This window comes from Pyrus communis, chromosome 10 (assembly GCF_963583255.1).
Source record: "Pyrus communis chromosome 10, drPyrComm1.1, whole genome shotgun sequence".
In the NCBI taxonomy this organism is placed as follows: domain Eukaryota; kingdom Viridiplantae; phylum Streptophyta; class Magnoliopsida; order Rosales; family Rosaceae; genus Pyrus; species Pyrus communis.
This window is the reverse complement of record NC_084812.1, coordinates 22,207,462-22,229,201: the sequence shown is the minus strand read 5'-3', so window position 1 is coordinate 22,229,201 and position 21,740 is coordinate 22,207,462. Positions and strand designations below refer to the sequence as shown.

Genomic DNA, 21,740 nt, shown 5'->3' with positions numbered 1-21,740 from the left:
TCGTGATGTAGCTACCCAACCAACCTAAAAAGGAAACAACGATCCTCAAAGCATACTGTGATATATTCACAAATTGCATGAATAGACGTTTAATTAGTTCAAGATTATGGGGTATGGTCTTACCATGTTTGCTTTATCTTGCTCTAAGCTAGTTGTTTGGTAGGAGGGTTGTCCTATTTAGTTGTGTACTTACATTATGTGCATTACTTTACATTTTTTATGCAGTCTAAAATATGAGTAATTAGTTGAAATATAAGTTGAGGTTTAAAGTTGACAATAGTTTACAGGTTCAGAGAGTGAATATTACTAATTACTAAGAGCATTTCCAATGAAGATGACGAATAAAAATGTGACATCCGTCCTGAATTTGATTGTATTTTATTCCCTAACATTGAGAAATTTCGAAAATTCTCCTAACGGCCTAAGTGAAAATCCTTCGTGGACATTCGAGTCCTTGTCACTCTTTGTCCCTTTGCACATCTTTCAGGCAGTATGTGTCCTTATGAACACGTGAGCGTAAACGAGATGTAAATCAAACGTAGAATGAAAAATTTACGAGAAGTAAATCAGAAGTACAATGAGACGCAAAATGGTAAATTTTGCACTCTTGGGAACCCATTACTTGTTTATCAAGACAACAATGGGTTGTTAGTGTTGCAGATTGTAGAATTTCATATTGATGGCCTATTAATTGGACTCGTTAAGCAAGTGAGCCAAGTAAGCTCGTCTACGTTGATATTTTATTAATTTAAGTCTCGTGCCTAATTAATAATTGTTTGGGCTTGACTCAAAGACACACACAAGCATGATCAATCTTAGTGAATCAAGTTTCCATATACTACGGAGCAAGTATGGTCAATCTTAACGAAGTTGACAAACTTCGCGCTACTGTTCCGAAATAGGATGATGGTGACATTATTGATTCGTCTGTGCAGCTCCGGGATAAAAGCTGATGAGTCCATAACCGGGCTTTTGAGGTATTTGTATTCCGACCTTAGAAATCATGGCCCACAAAACCCACTTCCTCTTACTTCGTGAATCCGAGATTATTCACTAGCTTCACCTCATAATTCTTCTTTAAAACAAAAAACAATAACAAAATTTGTCTTTTGAACATTTTTAACATCTTTTATGAAAATGTCTAAGCAGCACACACAAAAATGGCAACAGATTAAGGTAACCTAACCATTAAGTACAATGTGAATAGAGAGAATTTTGGTAGTTTGCTATTGTAAAATTCACAATAATGCACATAAAGTGGGTCTCATGTTTCCATCAATACTTGGAAAATGTGTTGTCAAAACTCAAAACTGTCACGCAAAGAAAGGTAATAGCCAATTAGCCACGGAAGGTGCCACTTGCACAGTTCACGGTACATTTTACTCATCTCCCTATATCCTTTTCCTAGGGTTCATGAATCATCCATCATCATCATAAGTCATGGTTACGAGAAAAATAACAAGGAAGTTTTTTTAAAGTAAGATCCTTTATAAACGTCTTATTATTATTATTTTTTACAATAATTTATGTCTCAGACACAGAAAATTGTGCTAAAAACATTAAATATCGTAGAATTTATAGAGAGTTTCCAGAGCCATTTTTTCTCAGCATTTCTCACTTAACAATACGGTTGAAAAGAGTTTCTGACATCACACGGTGCGGGTCAATTTCCCAATTTTTACCAATTGTTCGATTTTCACGTGTCGGTCCATTTGGATTTGGATGGAGCTTGGGAGTCGAAGAGGTCGAAGCAGAGCAGAATAACAGGAAGAAGAAGCTGAACGCCCGCCCGCCCGCCCGCCCGCCGGCCCAGTTGTTGCTATTGCTTCCAATTCAATAATTCTTCACTGGTTCAGCTATGCCGTCGCTTCAGCTGCTGCAATTGACTGAGCATGGCCGCAATTTCATGGCGTCGAGGAGGTATTATTTAATCAATCAATCAATCAATCTGTGTTGAAGCTTTTCAGTGTTAACCGAGTCTTGGTTAACATTCTCACTGGATTTTCACAATTTCATCAGCTTGTTACTATTTAATGATTTGGGCAGTGTTCATTTCTGCGTTAATTTTAATTGGTTTTTGATCCTTTGATTAATTGGTATCTGGGTGTTGATAGATCGGATTTGTTGGGAGATTTCTGTCTTAATTTGATGTTTTAGACGTTGATTTCTTGCTCGAATTCAGTACCGGATTAGAAGTTTTGAATATTCTCATTTATTCTTGCAACTCTTGTTATTGTTCTTCGTTTTCTGGTTCCTATTGGCATAAATATATTTTAGCATTAATGTTAGATAATTAGAGAAAAATATGCTAAAGGTGATATGGCATTGTGCCAATGCTATTGTGCGCAGGAAAACTTTACTACTTGCCACTGGTATCGTAGTTGCTGGTGGAACGGCTGCATATGTTCAATCGCGATTAAACCATAACAAGCATGGTTTTCATGGTCAATACAATGGGCTTGATGATAGTGAAGAGACAACGGAGAGGGCCATGTTGAGTGATCACAAGTTAAAGAAACCTCCATGTAAGAAAGGGGGATTGAAGTCGCTTCAAGTCCTTGCTGCAATTCTCTTATCCGATATGGGTCAAATGGGTGTGAGGGATCTTTTATCTTTACTCTCCATAGTGGTAAGCGTTTGGTCTGTACACGTCATATGTAAAAAGCTTGATTTACTTTGTCGTATACTTTTGATTTACTGTTACTGTTTTCTGTTTTTGGTTGTGAGTTAATGTCCATTAGTCTAAATTATGACTATACAAAAACCTTCGACGAGCTTCATATACCCCCCTCCGGGAAGGAAATTCTGTGTGGACAGAAGAAAAGCACCGATTGAGTTTCTGTTCATAAAAAGTTCATAAGTCAACCCCATTTCCACATTTTTACTTCACTTATTCTATTAACGAGTGTGTTACCTAGTCGACAGTTTTTATTTGTACTGTGGCTCCAACAAACTTTTAAGTTTTTAACTTACTATTGGCATTTGAACCTTTGATAGATTACATTGTTAGTTATCAAATTGGTGCTGTTTCGGGTAAACACTTGAGTATTTGATGCACCCTCACTTAGATGGCCTCTGAATAGCACCAATTACGGGTAAACACCTGAGTATTTGATGCCACACTCCTCTTGAGCATTTGATGCCAGTGTGCATCAAGGCCATCTTACACTTGAGCTCTGGACTATATCTCACGGGAGGGTGAATACTTATATGGTTCATAGGAGACTGCCTTCTTTGTGTGGGTATAAAATAAAGACAATGCTTCTAAACGATAAGTTATTTGGTGAAAAAAAGGGGGTATGTAGGGAGATATGATGTGTTAGCAATCTTTGGGTGGCATGGGTTGAGACGGGTATAATAAATTTTTGAGGAGCAAGGGATGAGGAGTAACTAAACTAAGTTTTGCTTTCGAGAGAACAGTTGGTTAGGTGAATCATCTAATCAACTGTATCTAAACATCAACAGATCCTGTTTGAACTATAATGCCACATTTCTTCGTTGATTCTCCCTTCAAGCTTTTGTTTCTTGAAATCTAATATTTAGGAGAAATCTTAATGCTAGGGAGTTGGATGAATTTTTTTTACCTATTGTTTGTATTAGACTATTAGTAATATCTCTTTGCTTCCCTCTCATGGGGACATGAGAGTTTGGGTGTTCAGGGATCTGAGGTGCTTTCTTGTACGACCCTTTTGATATCCTTGTTGGTGACAGCCCAAAGTGTCTTACCTGAGGCTCCTGAAAGTTCAAGTTGGGGTTGCCGAGCAACCTTTTTTGTAAACTGCCGTGGGCAAATATTCTGACCTCTTTTCTTGGATTGCTCTTCCGTGCCTTAAATTTGGAATTGGTTAATTGTAATTGTTGGTTTGGATTGGGTGACTCTTATAAGATGCTAACTCTAGTCTCCACTCAATGAAAGCTTTTTTGTTTGGCATGGAGAACAACGCTGTTGCGGTGTGGTGTTGCACCGTTTTGGAATCCTTTGGGATGGCTTAGTTTGAAAGTAATATAAGAATCAATGAGAATAGGGTATAAAAGTTATTAAGGGAATCTTTTCTAGTTTGTAATTTTATTTACCTTGATTGTTCTGCTTCTTTTTATGTACTTCTCCTTCCCAGTTTTTTGTAACTTTTTCTTTCTTAAATAAAGTTGTTGTGATCTATGAAAAGAAAATTAATGGTGGTTGTGTTAATATTTGTAAAATAGGATAGTTATGTTGAATTGGCTTTGTAGTTGGGTTGGGTGTTGTCGCAGTAGAAAAATGTTGAAGAATATAAAGAATCTTTAGAATCACACTAAGGCTTCTAGGAGTCTCACCTTGAAGAATTTTACTGTGTTATCACCATTAAAAGCAAGTGTAGTTGGAGGACGATCATTAGAAATTTAAAAGAAAGGTTTAATATATTTGTGAATCTTAGACGAGATGTCAATAAATGAGATCTTTAATGCAGTGTAAGCTAAATTTCGATTTCCTTTTATGAAATACCTTCAGTTTGGAGCATGGATTGGGTCAGTCTTATCAATTTGGATTTTCTGTGATTATCTCACCACTCGTATTGCTTGCAGGTGTTGCGAACTGCTTTGAGCAACAGACTAGCAAAAGTCCAAGGATTTCTATTCCGTGCAGCTTTCCTTCGACGCACGCCATTATTTTTCCGGTTGATTTCTGAAAATATTTTATTATGTTTCCTTGTATCAACGATGCATTCTACTTCAAAGTACATCACTGGAACCTTAAGTCTGCGATTCAGAAAAATATTGACAAACCTTATCCATTCCCATTATTTTGAGGTATTTATTTTTACTATTGAATGATATTGGAATATGTTTTTTCTTGTTAATATAATTTTTATTACTTGATAATATATTGCGGGTTAATCTTCCTTTCACCTTGAGCTGCTTCTCTATATTTCCTTTCAAATAGCTTCACATCCTTATACTCGATGAATATGGTAACCATATCATTTTCATGTCTGATTGAATAAGATTATGAGTAACATTGGTTGTATTTTGTTATACTGGTGTGGATACATTGAGAAACAGAAGAAATGTAAAGAAGTTATCAAGATTGAGGCACCCAAGCAACGTGAATCTTATTAGTGAATATAGTTTCTTTTAACGTTGGTATATTTTATTTTACTGGTGCCATTTTTTTTTTGTAATGGTCTTATATTAATTTTTCATGCGAGTTTGTTTGCTGTTACTTTTGATCTTCATTTGGAATAAAATGGTCAACAATCTTTAGTTGTAGCCAAAACAGATATGGCATTCATGTTTCATAAAAAAATATGCAAATTTGCTTTAATTTGTATGTCGCTCACCCTAAGCTGACCAAGAATATCAACCTTTCTTTATATGCATTATATTTTTTTTGGCGTTCTCCTTGTATTGTGATTTCTTTTGTTGTGTTTTAATTTTTGTTTGAATCACAGAATATCGCATACTACAAAATGTCTCATGTCGATGGTCGAATAACAAATCCTGAACAGCGAATTGCAAGTGATGTGCCAAAGTTCTGTTCAGAGTTGAGTGAAATCGTCCAGGATGATTTGACAGCTGTTACTGATGGTGTACTTTATACTTGGCGGTTGTGCTCTTATGCCAGTCCTAAATATGTATTCTGGATATTGGTAATTATCTATTGCACTGATTCAAGGGGTATTTATATTAGATGTCTTGAATCTTGATACAATCTGATCACCTTCTCATAACTTGCAATTTAATATAGTAAATAGTACTTTTATAGTTTGCCAGCTGAACCTGTTGTGCTACCTTTCAGGCATATGTATTAGGGGCAGGGGCCATGATAAGAAATTTTTCTCCTGCTTTTGGGAAACTAATGTCCAAAGAACAACAATTGGAAGGGGAGTACCGGCAGCTTCATTCTCGATTAAGGACCCATGCAGAAAGCGTGGCATTTTATGGTGGGGAGAATAGAGAAGAATCTCATATTAAGAAGAAGTTTGAGACACTGATTAGGCATATGCGTGTTGTCCTTCATGACCATTGGTGGTTTGGCATGATTCAAGACTTTCTATTGAAGTATCTTGGTGCTACAGTTGCTGTTATACTGATTATTGAGCCTTTCTTTTCGGGACATCTGAGGCCTGACACTTCAACTTTAGGTCGCGCAGAGATGTTAAGCAATTTAAGATACCATACTAGTGTCATAATTTCACTATTTCAGTCTCTGGGAACTCTTTCGATAAGTTCAAGGAAGCTAAATCGGCTCAGGTAATTGGGTATATTGGAAATAGGAAATTGTCTCTGGTAACTATTGGAAATCCATAATGGAACTCTTTCTATTTATAGGATATATTGCATTTTATTTTCTTATAAATCTGAGATTTCACTCAACGGGGTCTTCTATGGTATATATGGTCACAAAGCATGTCCTGTGCCCAACTGTTTCAAATTTGACTCCTTTTTCCTTGTTGTACAGTGGTTACGCCGATCGCATTCATGAATTATTGGCCATATCAAAAGAGCTCAGTGTGGCTAATAGTAAATCTTCCGGGACCAGAAATTGCTTTAGTGAAGCTGATTACATTGAATTTTCTGGTGTCAAGGTGTGTACAACTTCCTGAGTTTTCTACATTGGTTGTACCATTTTTGGGCATTATATGGTTTGATATTGAATGTGTTGTCCAGGTTGTTACACCCACGGGTAATGTTTTGGTGGATAATTTGTCACTTAGGGTCGAATCAGGATCTAATCTTTTGATTACAGGTAAGCACTGTCCCTCAAAGTTATTTTCATGTGGTGCAACTTCGTTCTATTTGTACTTGTCTCCTGTGTCTCTTTGCTGTCATTTCATTTGTATCTTTTGTGTTTCTTGCTACCATCATTAAGTGGAAAATAAAATATCAGTTTTACATGATATTGTTTTTGTATAGAGTTTGGCAGCCTCTCCACTTTGAAACATTGATTTTTACTATAATAGGTATGATGGGTCTTGTCTAGTAGGTTGTTTTGAAGAGTATCTTTGAGCTAAATTGTATTGTTTAACTGAGTGTGGGGTGGGGCTTGTAATAAAACTACGATTGGGATAACGGACCTCAGGTGGAACTTCAGTACTCAAATTGCTGCCAATATATCAGTATGTTTGGTTCTATAGTTATGAAAAATATAATTAGGAGTCTTTGAGTCCAATGCTAATGTCTCTGTTTGTGGGGATATAAGTGTCTCCCTTCAATTAAGAGAGCTAACAGTAAGTAATTACAGATTACTGGATTAGAAAATTGGTTTGAGTTCAAATTTGGTCTCCTTCCACAAGTAGGCGCTAGTTAAGGCACCATTTTCCATGTCCCTCATTTTGAGCTTGTTCACATCCTTCTACAGTTACTCGATTAGGTATGCATAAAGTGCATATCCCCTCTTGAAGTTCCTCTCTAGGACCATATCTTCTTTTTGTAGAAAGTGAATATGTCAAACATGCATCGTGATCAACCATTAACGAGTAAATTAGATCAACCATTAACGAGTAATCCTAATTTGTGTGGATTTTGGTCAAGGGGGAGTGCAGAAATAGTACTTCAAGACCTATTGTGCACGTGTGTCAAAGTATTTGCTGATTCTTCGACTAAAAAAATAGTATCTGCTGATTCTTACATGCTCTACTTAAGATGGATGGGTGAGTGTGTGTGTGCCCATCAAAGTATCTGCTGATTTTGGCATGTTGAACTTATTATTTTGTGTGTGTTGGAAATACGTTGAACTTATATCGAAATCTTCTTGAAGGTCCAAACGGTAGTGGGAAGAGCTCACTTTTCCGAGTTCTAGGAGGGCTGTGGCCTTTGGTATCTGGCCATATTGTGAAACCTGGTGTTGGAACTGATCTCAATAAAGAAATTTTCTATGTACCACAAAGACCATACACAGCTGTTGGAACACTACGGGATCAGTTGATTTATCCTCTTACTTCGGATCAAGAGGTTGAACCACTCACACGCAGTGGAATGGTGGAGTTATTGAGAAATGTGATTTTCCCGTTTTATCCTTTTCCTCATCATTTCATTATGTATATCTGTGTGCTGTTAATATGCTGATGGTTTTATTTTTCCTCGTCATTTCATTATATATGCTGGTGGTTTTATTGAAACTTTATACGTTGTCATAATTATTGGAAGGAATTTGTGTGTTCTGTTTTGAAGGTTGACCTTGAGTATTTATTAGACCGGTATCCACCTGAGAAAGAGATAAATTGGGGTGATGAATTATCTCTTGGGGAGCAACAAAGATTGGGGATGGCTAGACTTTTCTATCACAAGCCTAAATTTGCAATTCTTGATGAGTGCACTAGTGCTGTCACAACTGACATGGAGGAACGTTTTTGTGCTAAAGTTCGAGCAATGGGAACATCATGCATTACTATCTCCCACCGTCCAGCACTTGTTGCATTTCATGATGTGGTGTTGTCCTTGGATGGTGAAGGTGGTTGGAGTGTTCAGGTCAAAAGGTTGGACTGCAAGTTTTGTTATTTTGCATTATTTTTGTCTGCTAATTTTGAAAATATTAGATAATTGTTTACTAAAATTTCCCCGTACTATTTCAGGGAGGATTCTCCTCTCCTTAATGAAGGTGGGAGAAATATGATGTTGTCTGAGTCAAACAGGCAGAGTGATGCAATGACAGTTCAACGTGCATTCACCACACCTAAAAAGGTCTGAGTTTTTTATATATTTATTTATTTTTCTTTTTTATTATTTGACTTTTATTAATTTTATGTTAGTTTTAGATATAGTGCCTTTTATTTACCCAGCTGTTTAACAATTCTGTTTCTTAATTCAATTCCAGGATTCCACAATCTCAAATTCTTATATTGGTGAGGTGATAGCAGTGTCTCCTCCTGAGGATCAGTTTGGTATACTTCCATTTGTTCCACAGCTCCAAGGGGCACCTCGAGCTTTGCCGGTGAGAGTAGCAGCCATGTTCAAAGTACTGGTGAGTTTTTATACCTGTTACTTTTAATCATGTTACAGATGGCTGTTATGTGAAAGTTCTTCTGTTGGCCAATAAAGTGACCTTTAAATCCTCTCAATCATATTAAAATTCTATATATCTTCATATAAGGATTGTGAAATGAAAATTGTCAATTTGTTCTCTTAGGGTATAGGACTTTACATAGTTTCTGTCTCTTGTACTTCTTTAACTATATGCAAGTATCCTTTGTACCCTCCCTTTTTGGTTCCCCCTGTTGGGGCCCTCACATTGGCTGGCAGCAGGTAGAGGAGGGAGTTGCCTCCGGTGGTGTGGGTGATTGCAGCGGGTGGATGTTGGGGGGTTGGTGGGCGATTGTGGTGGTAGCTGCTAGGTTATTTTCTCTCTTTTGTAGTTTTTATTTTTCTAAATTTATGGAAGGTTAACAAGTTATAGTTAAATAGGTGGACATGTGGCATGAAATCAAAATAGGGGACACTGAGGGGACATCAGATCTGGAATCATAACTTTTAAAAGTATTTTGTCCTGTTTTATTGTATCTTTGATGGTTGTTTGTTAGGTATCACTTTTTACCGATACATTCTTGATGCGGACACTGCTTTTTCCTTTGTCCATCATATCTTACTTATATGATGCTATTTCCTGACCATGCTTTAAGATCCTGAAGCTCTATTTATTTATTGAACTCTGCACCATTTGTTGTCCAGATCCCCACAGTCCTTGATAAACAAGGAGCACAACTGCTTGCAGTTGCTCTTCTCGTGGTATCGAGAACATGGATTTCAGATCGTATTGCTTCATTAAATGGTATTTTTCTTCCCTCAGTAAGAACACAAATATTTGAGTAACTTGTGGCTAATTTAATTTTAAGTTATTTATTTGAGTAAACATGATATTTATCTGCTTAATTTACTACTGCTGAAACACAAATTGCAAGCATGGCTACCACATAGTAATTAATATCAGAGCAGTTATACAAATGCTAGATAATGCTAAAACAAAACAAAACAGAAGCCCCAAGTGAGCACCAAACCCGAACTCTATCCTGTAACTTCTCTGTTCCATGGCCAATGTGTGTGGCTATTCTATGCAGGAACCACTGTGAAATTTGTTTTAGAGCAGGATAAGGCAGCCTTTATTCGTCTAATTGGCGTTAGTGTGCTTCAGAGTGCTGCGTCGTCCTTCATTGCACCTTCTTTAAGGTAATTTTAGTACTCAATAGAATGTAAAACTTTCTTAACCACATAGATTTGTCTGAATTTTTGTTTCTTGTGTTCTGATGTTTTCAGCTTATCTGAACATAAATTTGTGTTAAGTTATTTATAGTTTTTGAGCTTATTGGATTAAGTTCTTCACTTTTTGTATTACTTTAGTGTAGATGTTGAAGCCGAACAATATTTTTTTCTTTTGTGTTCATATTTCTGTAGAAAAAATTTCTAGAGAGGGAACCTCCATCTAGGAAAGGAAGGAAAACATTGTTGGGCCCATTTTGTATGTAGTCATCTAGGTTATTAGCACCCCTTCACATGGTCAGCCATATTGGACTCACCAATCCGATCTGGCTTATCATTTGTAGGGATGATCCTTGAAGGGGGTCTAATTACAAGACTTCATGTATGCCACAACCTGAGGGTTCTCTTAGCAGATGTTTTTTGTATGTGCATGTTTAAATCTTTTTTAATGAAGGAACTAAATGACAATGGTCTTATGGTACTGCGAATTGTGTTTTTGTTGCATAGGCACTTGACAGCCAGGCTGGCTCTTGGGTGGAGGATCCGTTTAACTCAACATTTACTCAAGAACTACTTGAGAAATAATGCATTTTACAAGGTAGCCTTACCAAAAGTATTTGATCAGGTTTTTAATTTTCTTGGAGGTCTTTTTTCTATTTTTTTTATTTTTTATGTTCATTTAGTTCTTCTATTGTTTTCTTTTGTTTTATTGTTTGGGAATTTTGTCAAACTGTTGGTTGAAGTTGTCTAGCAGCCTTAAATTTTTTAACATGGTCATATTATTTTGTTCAGTTGGCAGTAATTTTTATGTATTTTAAAGCTGTTTAGCCAACAATATGAGAATGGTATTCAATTCCTGTCAATACATGTACTGTAGGTCTTCCACATGTCAAGCAAGAAGATAGATGCAGATCAGAGAATTACTCAGGACCTAGAAAAGTTAACCTCTGACTTGTCGGGACTGGTTACAGGAATGGTAAAGCCATCTGTGGACATTCTCTGGTGAGCTCTGAGCTCTTTAAGCCATGTTAAAAATTGTACAAGGCTCAGTTTCTTATATTATCCTTTATTGAAGTTTCTGAAAGTTGGATTAGCTTCTTCTATCATTGGTTCTTACCCTTGTGTGCTGCTGGTATTATAAGGTTCACCTGGAGAATGAAGCTTTTGACGGGGCGGAGGGGAGTAGCTATATTATATGCTTATATGTTACTAGGTCTAGGTTTTTTGAGGGCTGTTACCCCTGAATTTGGTGATTTGGTGAGTCAAGAACAACAGCTTGAAGGAACATTTAGGTAACTTTAGTTTCTGAGTGATTCCCGTATTGCTGATGCTGAGTCATTGTTGTAAATACAAATCTCAAATATGATATCTTTCATGAATTAGGTTTATGCATGAAAGATTGCGTGCTCATGCCGAGTCTGTTGCTTTCTTTGGAGGTGGTTCTAGAGAAAAAGCTGTAAGCCTTCTGAAATCCTCTTTCTTGGTCCAAATCATATTTAAAGTGAAATGGTGCAAGCCATACTATCTTCATAATGTGTGCTTTGGTATCCTTCATTATTGTATATACTTTTCCTTTATCTGAGTCGAAAGGAAAAAAAATGAAGGAAAGAAAAATGAATCAAATGCCTATTTTCTTTCAAATGACAATATGTAGGAATTGTTTCATCTCTGCTTCAATTATATTGATTACCAAAATCTGAAATTAATGCAAGTTCAGAAATAAATTTGAACATAATAGTGCAACGTCTGTGTTTTGAGTGCTCACTTATGTTTTATGTATATTAATTTAATCTAATGGATTCGCATTTATATTACTCAACAGATGGTTGAATCTAAGTTCAAGGAGCTTCTTGATCACTCCTCCTCTCTTTTGAAGAAGAAGTGGTTGTTTGGTGTTCTTGATGATTTTACCACAAAACAGCTCCCACATAATGTGACATGGGGGTTGAGCTTGTTATATGCCATGGAACACAAGGGAGATCGAGCATTAATATCCACTCAAGGTGGGTTTATTTATGATTATTGGAGAGATGCAATTACTATAATTTCTCTCTCTCTCTCTCTCTCTCTCTCTCTCTCACATGTTATAACACTTTCAGGTGAACTGGCACATGCATTGCGTTTCTTAGCATCTGTTGTATCTCAAAGCTTTTTAGCTTTTGGTGACATTCTGGAATTGCATAGAAAGTTCGTTGAACTGTCTGGCGGCATCAACAGAATTTTTGAGCTTGAAGAGCTCCTAGATGTTGCACAATCTGGTACATTTTCTACGTTCCTGGACAATCATGTCACAGTTGCATAATTTCCCTATTGATTTTCATCTTCCTCACTCATTGACAACCACATTTATGAATTCAAATTACCAATGGTATAGCCTTTTTTTTTTTTTTTTTTTTTTTTTTCTGTCATTGAGAGAGGTTATCTTAAGGCTTTGTTACTTAGTCAGATGGTAACCGTTTGTTGAGGGTAGCAGTTAAGATCCATTTCATGCGTCTCTCTGTAGATTTGAATACCATGGATAAAAAAAAGGTGATCTGCTGCTTGTGTCTCCCAACATTTTGGGGTCTGGGAAGGTTCATATGTGGGCATCCTTAATCCTGCTTAGTGAGAGGTTTGTTTCCATTTAGAACCTATGATCCAGATCGTAATGGAGAAACTCCTAAGCCTGCAAGCCCCATGGAATTATGGATCCTAATGATAATTAGACCTACATAGTTTGACCCACAATGTAATTCGACAGATATGGCAGATGCATTGGTTTAATCTGTGTGCCAACAAAAAAGAGGGCGCAGTGCTACTGCTACCCCCACCCCTCCCATTGTGCCTCAGTGTATACTTTTTTTTCTTTCAATTTTGACATTCCAATTAGTTACCTGTTATGTGATGCTGGCTGGCTTCTATGGGACAAAGCATATTGTAAAATGACAGTCTTGCAGATAAAACAACTGTATCAGGGCATTGACATATAGTCAGCATTTTGTAGGGATAGAGAGAACTTATCTTATTGGTGCATTAGAGCTGAGAAAAAACTTTCAATTACTAGAAAAGTATACTGATCAAGCAAGATATGCTACTTACAACTTAGTGCCTTGGGTGATGGTGGCTTCCGTGACTGAAACATATGGACAAATGACCGAAATGATATTTTTTAAGAAAGTATAAAGATCATACATTGGCATAGATGAATTGTGCATCAGTACCTTTGTTTAATTTGTTTTTTCCCGGTTGCAATTTGTAACATGTCAAGCCTTTTGTCTATTAGTTAATATATGCTTTTTGTGTATTTAAATTGCAGAATGAATATTCTTGTATTCTTGTATTATTGTATAAATATATTAGAATAAACCTGATTTAGCTATTTTTATATTGAATTTTCTGACATTTCTTCATTCATGCAAACATAGTTGTTGGCTATTCTGGGGCTTCCAAAACTGTTACTCTGTCACCATCCAAGGGGAGAGATTTTCATTCTGAAGATGCCATTACCTTTTCTGAAGTCAATATTATCACCCCATCACAGAAAATATTGGCCAGGAAGTTAACATGTGATATAGTACCTGGGAAAAGCTTGCTTGTTACTGGTTAGTGTTTAATGCTGTCTTCTTTTCTCACATATTACTATTTCTTAAATTTGCTGTGGAAATCTGTGACTGAGAAGCACGCAATTCTTAAAAGGTCCAAATGGGAGTGGAAAAAGTTCTGTCTTTAGAGTCCTTAGAGGTCTTTGGCCCATCACGAGTGGAAGAATCACTCAACCGTCACAACATGTTACGGAAGACATTGGCTCTGGTTGTGGAGTGTTTTATGTTCCTCAGCGACCATATACATGTTTGGGAACACTGAGGGATCAAATTATATATCCTCTTTCTTGTGATGAGGCTGAGTTAAGGGCATTGAAGTTGTATCGAGAAGGTAAATTCTTTTGTATTAGTAGCATTTGTCATGCCTATTAATTTCCGTTCTCTCTTATATAAATGTGGTTTAATATTGATCATATATTTCATTTAGGATTATAAGATTGAAGTTTATGAGATTGAAGTGCTCTAACATTTACCTAGGAAAAATTATATCACCACAATCAGGTTTTGAAGATTTTAATTGTTCTAATTCAGGTGAAGAAATCTCTGACAACACCAATATTCTAGACATGCGTTTGAGAACTATTCTGGAGAATGTTCGATTGAGTTATCTTTTGGAAAGGGAGGAAGGTGGTTGGGATGCGAATCTGAATTGGGAGGACACTCTCTCTCTTGGCGAACAGCAGAGATTGGGCATGGTATGACAATATAAAAACTCAACTCCTTGAGCAGCAATCTTTTTATTTTCTATCAAGAATTTCTTTGATGTCTGACCCGATACTTTATGTTTTCAAGGCACGCTTATTTTTCCACAAGCCTAAATTTGCCATCCTTGATGAATGCACCAAGTATGTGACTTAGCTCCCCATCCTCTTGTTTTCACTCTAAAGACACGTCTGTCAGTTATCTAATATTTTCTCTTTATTTCCCTTTTTCTTTTTCTTTAACTAATGGCAGTGCTACGAGCGTTGATGTTGAAGAACAACTTTACCGGCTTGCAAAAGACATGAATATCACAGTTGTTACCTCATCACAAGTAAGGACTGCTATAACATGTAGATGTATACTGTTCTGCATTTTGGTGTACATGAGATGAACTTTCTAGGACTTCCATCTGGTTAAAATGAGAACCCCTTGTCTAACATATTTATATTATCGAGTTTTATTGTTGGAAATCCCCTATGCCGAATATTAGTGCGAGTTAGTTCAAAGTTTGATTCCATAGGTAAGTCTTGAGTTACAAAACTAATTGTTTTTTGCCTTCACGTGTCCTCAGCGGCCTGCTCTAATACCGTTCCATTCCCTGGAATTACGGTTAATTGATGGTGAGGGTAACTGGGAACTGCGTTCTATAAAGCAATGAGTCGACATGCCAGAATCACAAATCATTGATCCGCAAGGGTAATGGGAGCTTCATTCAATAAAAACAATGAGCTGACCATGCTGCATCTGCATCTAACCCTTTGTACAGTGTAAGATGGTTTATTTTTCCAGACCTACCCTTTGTAATATATCTTAGAAGTCGCATTAGAGGAAAGCAAAAGCCGGTTTTCCTATCCAGAGAAATTTATTTGGCTTAGAGCGAGCTGTGTTACTTTGCTCGTACGTGACAGATAGCCTGAACGAAAAGCCGATTTCTTCGTTTTTTTGGGGCGTTACTGTCGAAGACAATAAGATTGGAGCATACAAGGGTGTAGTAATCTGTGTAGGTGAAAGAAATTTAATGTGTAGAGTTTCCACCAATTTTCCCAAAGTTTGGGTTGTAAGAATTCATAATTTAATCATATTGATGAGCCTCCATATAGAAGAAAAAGAAACAGTGTGTTATTCCTCCACGATTAGTGTTTCACCGTGTCCTTTGCTTCTTGTATGAAGGGTTCATTTGACAATTTCTCTTGCATTGTTTAACGAATTCTGAATTTCTCCTTGGGGAGTTGGGGAACGCAATACTTGTAACTATCATTGTTTATAATATCGGCAACAATGGAAATATCGATGTGCAATTTGTGGAAATAACGATGGATGTATCGATATCAGTGGTATTTGATGAAAATTTGTTAAAAAACGTGAAAATTTAAAATGAAACTTTAGCAAATGTCAAATGGTGATATTAATCGATATGAAGAAAATATCGACAAAATTATAGGGTGAAGTTTAGATTCCTCACCATCCCCCCACCCCCGGCCGCTTGCGCGGGGGGCCCCTTTTTTTTTCGTATCTTTCTTTGATTTTTTTGATATTCACTGAAATATCAATCTTATCGAAGAAATTTCAAAACCTGCTTCTTAGGGATTTTATTTATGAAGTTTCTTTTCGTTGGTAATTGAAGTCCAACATGATTTCTGATGAGCGGACCCTCCATGCTCCTCTGTAGCTTTGCCAGTGGATGCAACGGTGTGGATCTGCCAAGAAATTTTCGACAATCAAGTCCTTAGTAATTCGGTGATAAACATAAAACAGTAGACTTGTCGCCTAAGCGGTAGCCTACCTTGTAAGGCAAAGGGTTGTAGGAGTTAATGTAACTCCAAATTTAAGAAGATATCTCCTTACCTGTAGGTTTCTCAAAATCTGAAAACTAGAGAGTAATATGGACCTGGATCTGGATACGTATCTCGCAACTTGTAGGCCATGTTGCAAACATCCTAAAAATAAATGTCCCATAATTATCATTTCCCTTTTCTCTATGGAGATGATGAATTGGACATGTGCACAATATGCATGTACGTAAATTTAGGGTGATGCTAGAGAGATCGTACACTTGAATCGTATTTTGTAAATCACATGATGTGACGATTAATGATTCGATTCCTTGTTTAAATTATTAAAAAATAGTATCCAACCATCAACTGCCACATTCGTGGCCTACAAAATATGATCTAAAACCAAGATTTCCCTAACATCTTCTGTAAATTTAATATGTTAGGACATGAGTTATAAATCTTGTTGATGAATTGATGAAGGAGGGGTAATACTCAACCCAACTCAACACAATCTAAAATTTGGTTAGGTTCAATTCTTCGATTGTTTGCCTCATTACAGCATTCTCTTTTAACCAACTAAGTTTCTAATTCAAATTAGGAGTGGGCAAAACGGAACCTAAACCAGCGGGAAGGAGAGGGTAATGGTGGTTCAAGGTGGGTCCAAATTTGGTAGAGTTGAAACAGGACGTGACGGGTCCATAAATATATAATCAGGGGCCCCAAAACGGCCCATTGGTAATTTAATGTAACGGTTGTGACTTGATCATTGGTAATCTTGATTGTTGGATTGATAATTTATGAATTAGGGTTTGGTTTGCTCAATTTTATGGCGGATCAATTTTGGGATTTTGGTTTGCTCAATTTGTTAAATTAGGGGTTTTGCTCAATGTTAGATACCAATTCAGGCCACTAGTTCAACCTTAACTTGCTGCAAGAGTAGCAGAAAGTGGCGAGAGGAAGAAGATGGGATTATTTTTGTAAAATGATCTTTGAATTCTCATTACATAGTGGGAATTTATCAAATATAGCAAAAAATGAATCCTTAATTTCAAAACTGTCAGTTTTTATAAAAACTTTCATATATATTTAAAATCTCACTTCAATAAATATAACTACCCTCAATTTATATGAATAACTAATTGTTAAACTTAAAACTTGTTGTGCTATAATCTCTAACTAAAACTTTCTCCTTGTTTTTTTTCTTTTCTTTTCCAAACGAAGAGCAAAAGTTTTCTCTCAATTTTATTTTAATAAATAATCAAGGAAACCTTTATTTCTCACATGGTTCACAGAAAACACTTTAGTATGTTATAAAAGTGAACTATCAGAGTAAATAAATAAAAGTAATTATCTTTTAATTGTTGAGAAATAAACAATAAAATGATCAGAAGAAAATATTTATTCGTTACACACCAATTTCTTGGCCCAAACAGTAAAATGATGGAAATAAAATTTTATTCATAAAACTCCAATTTAAAAGGGTTCTACAAAGTAGGATGAAGTTGAACTGGATTCCTACAAGCTTGTTTATAATGGCCATTTGAACCACATTTTGAACACTTTCGAGTTGATTTTTCTTCTCCACGTGATGGGATCCTCTTTTCTTTGCGCCTACCATATCTTCTTCATGTAATTGATGGTAAGACAATTCTTTCACGCACATCATCAGTTACTATCCAATCGGTTTGATCACCAACTGACCATATAGCTTTTGCATAGGCTGTGAACACGAAAGATTCCTTTGAAACAAGAAACCAGAATAACGTGTACAAAATAATATTTTTGTGTTTATGATTTTGGGGTTACGATCTCTCTCAAATTTGGTCCTCTGATTCTATCTTCGTAGGGTGTAGGTTTGTGGATGAGTTGTTGATCCAAAGGGCCGTCGGGGCTTGATCTAAGGATGAACAGTTGATGAACGGATCTTCAAGGGGCGTTGGGCTTGATCTTGAAGAATGGGTGTATGGATTTCTTCAAGGGGCTTTTGGGCTTGATCTTGAAGAATGCGTGTATGGATTTCTTCAAGGGCTTTTGGGCTTGATCTTGAAGGTTGATGTATGGATTTCTTCAAGGGGCTTTTGGGCTTGATCTTGAAGGTTGATGGATGAGCAGATCTTCAAGGGCTTTTGGGCTTAGTCTTGAAGAACGATTGGATGTGTGGATTTGTTTGTGCTGTTGATCCAAGGGGCCGTTGGGGCTTGATCTTAGGATGAACGATGAACACTTTCTTCAAGGGCCGTCGGGGCTTGATCTTGAATAATGGTTGTGTGGATTTCTTCAAGGACTTTTGGGCTTGATCTTGAAGGTTGATGGATGAGCGGATCTTCAAGGGCTTTTTGGGCTTAATCTTGAAGAACGATTGGATGTGTGGATTTGTTTGTGCTGTTGATCCAAGGGGCCGTTGGGGCTTGATCTTAGGATGAACGATGAGCACTTTCTTCAAGGGCCGTCGGGGCTTGATCTTGAATAATGGTGGAAGTTCTTCAAGGGCCGTTGGGGCTTGATCTTGAAGGAAGATTTGACGAAGAAACGAAGAGTGCTTTCTTGATCCTTCGGGATTTTCTTGAGAGCTTTAGAACTTTAAGGCTTCAAGGTTTTGGTGTGTAGAGAAATGTATTTGTGAATTGGTTTTGGTGTGTGTTGGCTTTTCTTGGGAATTTGGATGGTTGGAAGCTTTGGAGTTTCAAAGCTTCAAGGATTTGGGGAATTCTCTTCCAATTTGGGAGTAGAGAAATGTATTTGTGAATTGGTTGATGCTTGATACCTTGATGGAGAAGCCTATTTATAGGCTTTGAGAATGAATCACCACCACAAAATATTTTTTTTCCTTTCCAAGCACCATTGCCTAATTTTCCCACTTAATGCAATATTGAAATTGAAGTGGTGTAACTTATGGCCTAATTTCCCACTTAATACCATTTTAAACTTGAAATGTGTATGCTTTGTCATTGCCCAAATGAGAAAAACTTGCTTTGATCCGTAATGGATTGAAGTGTGCTTGCCTTGTCATTGCCCAACATGAGAAGAAAAACTTGTTTTGATCCTCAATGGATTGAAATGTACTTACCTTGTCATTGCCCAAAATGAGAAGAAAAACTTGTTTAATCCTTCAAGGGTATTTCTTCCTATTTTGTTGAGTCACACGCCATGTGTACAATTTGTACAACACGTGGCGTATGCCATGTATGCCTTGACACGTCAAAACTTTAATGCATTGGTGAACATTTGTTTTACTGAAATTTCGATGTCTACAAATGCCCCCACTTCAAGGCGCGTCATAGACATGTGCTTGTCATGTGTAGAAGATGCGTTTTGAAGTCCCTTAATGTAGATGTCAACCCAAGGGCCGTCGAGGCTTGATCTTGAATTGGGCTGGAAATTTCTTCAAGGGCCATTGAGGCTTGATCTTGAGTTCGACTGGAAGATTTTCTGGTTTCCTCCAATCGTTGATTTTCCACAGGCTTAGTCTTGAACTGGGTTGGAAATTTCTTCAAGGGCCATTGAGGCTTGATCTTGAGTTTGACTGGAAGATTTTCTGGTTTCCTCCAATCGTTGATTTTCCACAGGCTTTAATGTATCATTTTCACTTGCCTTACTTGCTCCCCTTTGCAGAAGTGGTATTTCCTTATGCAGGTTTAGCATCTTCTCTTGTAGTATTTGTCCTCTGATGCAGGAGTTGAATGCAAACCTTGCATTTGAATGGACCCTCACTTCTTGGTGGCAGCGCAAGTTTGAGTGGAGGTTCCGACATATTGCTTTCTCTGTCCTTATCTTGGCAGGTGAGAACAAGGGCAAAGGAAAAGACAGGGAAAAAGCATGATATGAGATACCTTTGCTTTCGCCCTTCATGATATGAGATACTTTTGCTTTTGAAGAAGCAGCGAATGAATCAGCACATATATTTGTTGTGCTTGTCTCCACATGCTTCGATTTACCGTTTCCTCCTGCCTCATCTGTACTCCAGGCATCTGGTATTTTCTTTGGGGAAGAAGAAAAAATTGAGTATTTCGAGAGGCTTTGCTGGGAGTGCGCCCTCAGAGGTGAGGAAGAGTTGGGCATTTTTTTTTTTTGCAGGTCTGCCTTGCCATAAAAGATGAAGGTTGACATATATAGGGATTTCCCAATAGCAAGTGGTGGTACTGTTCCTTTACCATTGTCGACAACTGTTGGGTAATTGAACAGTAAGATTCACGCATTCTCAACTTTGTCAGAAATCTTTGACAAAGTTGCCCGTGATTTCTGCAAAGCTGGGGTTGCATATGAAGGGTGATGACAAATCTGGAAGAGCCCAGCTTTTGAAATTCAGAGAGTGATGACTCTTCGATCCTTGAATAAGCGGCCCAGCTTTTGAGGTTCGGAGGGTGTTACCTTTTTGATTTCTGAACAAACGCTTCTTCGATTTTTGAGTAAGCGTCTCTTCGATTTCTGAACAAATGCTTATTCGATTTTTGAGCAAGCGCCTCTTTGATTTCTGAATGGCAAACAGTAGTGCGGATGCGGCTTTGTCAGAGATCTTTTGACAAAATTGAACGCGTTTTCTGAAAAGCCGAGAAAGCGTCGCCTAACTTACGCCTTTTATCTGGCTTTTGAGATTTTGAAGAGTGGTGTCTCTTCCATTTTTGAATCGGTGGTCGTGTCGCCTCTCCTCTTTATAGAGGTATCGATTACCTCCAACATCCACATCTTGAAGGTTGCTCATTCCTGAAAATCATCTCCGGTGTATTTTGTTTTAACAGCCCCTTGAGATTTTTTTTCATCCGACCCTTCTCTTTTAACACCTTTGAAAAATGGCCAACCCATCTAACATTTGCTTAGATTTGAGTCTCAGCAGTGCGCCGCGTCAGGGTAAGGTATGGTGCCCGTCTTTCTTATCTTCTAATGGTCCTCTTACAGGTGAAGACTCCATGATGACGGATGCAACAACAGCTACGATAGTAGCTAGGAACCTCCTTACTCCTAAAGATAGTAGGCTGCTTTCAGGACTGTCCGATGAGTTGGCCGTTCAAGAGTCCCTAGCTCTCAGCGTTCAGTGTGCGGGCTCTGTGTCCAACATGGGCCAACGCCTACTTGCTCGCTCCCGTCAAGTTGAATCGTTAATGGCAGAGGTGGAAAATCTCAAGCAAGAAATCAAACAGCTTAAGCACGAGAAGAGAAGTTTGCACGTGCTTGCAAATAACTATTCGACGGGCATGAAGAGGAAGCTTGATGAGCTGCAAGAATCTGAAGGTCGGATTCAAAGTGACCGTCAAAGGCTTGCGGCTTATCTCGAGAGGCACCTTTTTCCTGGGTCATCCAGCGTTCCACCAAGTATTGAGGCCTCGAATGATCTATCTTCGATGCCTCCTACTTCGATGCCTCCCGCTCTGATGCCTCCCGCTCCAAGAGTTTTGCCACGTAGTGGGGCTTCACGTGAACAACCATTGTGAAAGCTCCACCCTTTTTTTTTTTTTTTTTTTTTTTTTTTTGATGATGTAATAAAATTGACTTTCTTTAATGAAACATTTATTTATTT

The 21,740-nt window shown here is 37.5% G+C and overlaps 1 protein-coding gene across 1 annotated transcript; it reads left to right on the top strand.

Annotated features, from left to right (window-relative positions):
• Positions 1 to 1,558: 1,558 nt before the first annotated feature.
• LOC137747105 (ABC transporter D family member 1-like) lies at positions 1,559 to 15,822 on the top strand. The gene is made up of 25 exons (XM_068487117.1): positions 1,559 to 1,920; positions 2,350 to 2,629; positions 4,564 to 4,788; positions 5,430 to 5,627; positions 5,777 to 6,231; positions 6,440 to 6,566; positions 6,649 to 6,727; positions 7,739 to 7,977; positions 8,152 to 8,456; positions 8,553 to 8,661; positions 8,795 to 8,941; positions 9,646 to 9,745; positions 10,032 to 10,140; positions 10,678 to 10,768; positions 11,048 to 11,172; positions 11,313 to 11,462; positions 11,554 to 11,626; positions 11,993 to 12,173; positions 12,270 to 12,428; positions 13,575 to 13,751; positions 13,846 to 14,082; positions 14,283 to 14,446; positions 14,544 to 14,596; positions 14,706 to 14,784; positions 15,025 to 15,822. Exons 1-25 carry the CDS (start codon positions 1,859 to 1,861, stop codon positions 15,109 to 15,111), a joined length of 4,011 nt encoding a protein of 1,336 aa, XP_068343218.1. The 5' UTR covers positions 1,559 to 1,858; the 3' UTR covers positions 15,112 to 15,822.
• The last annotated feature ends 5,918 nt before the right edge of the window (positions 15,823 to 21,740 follow it).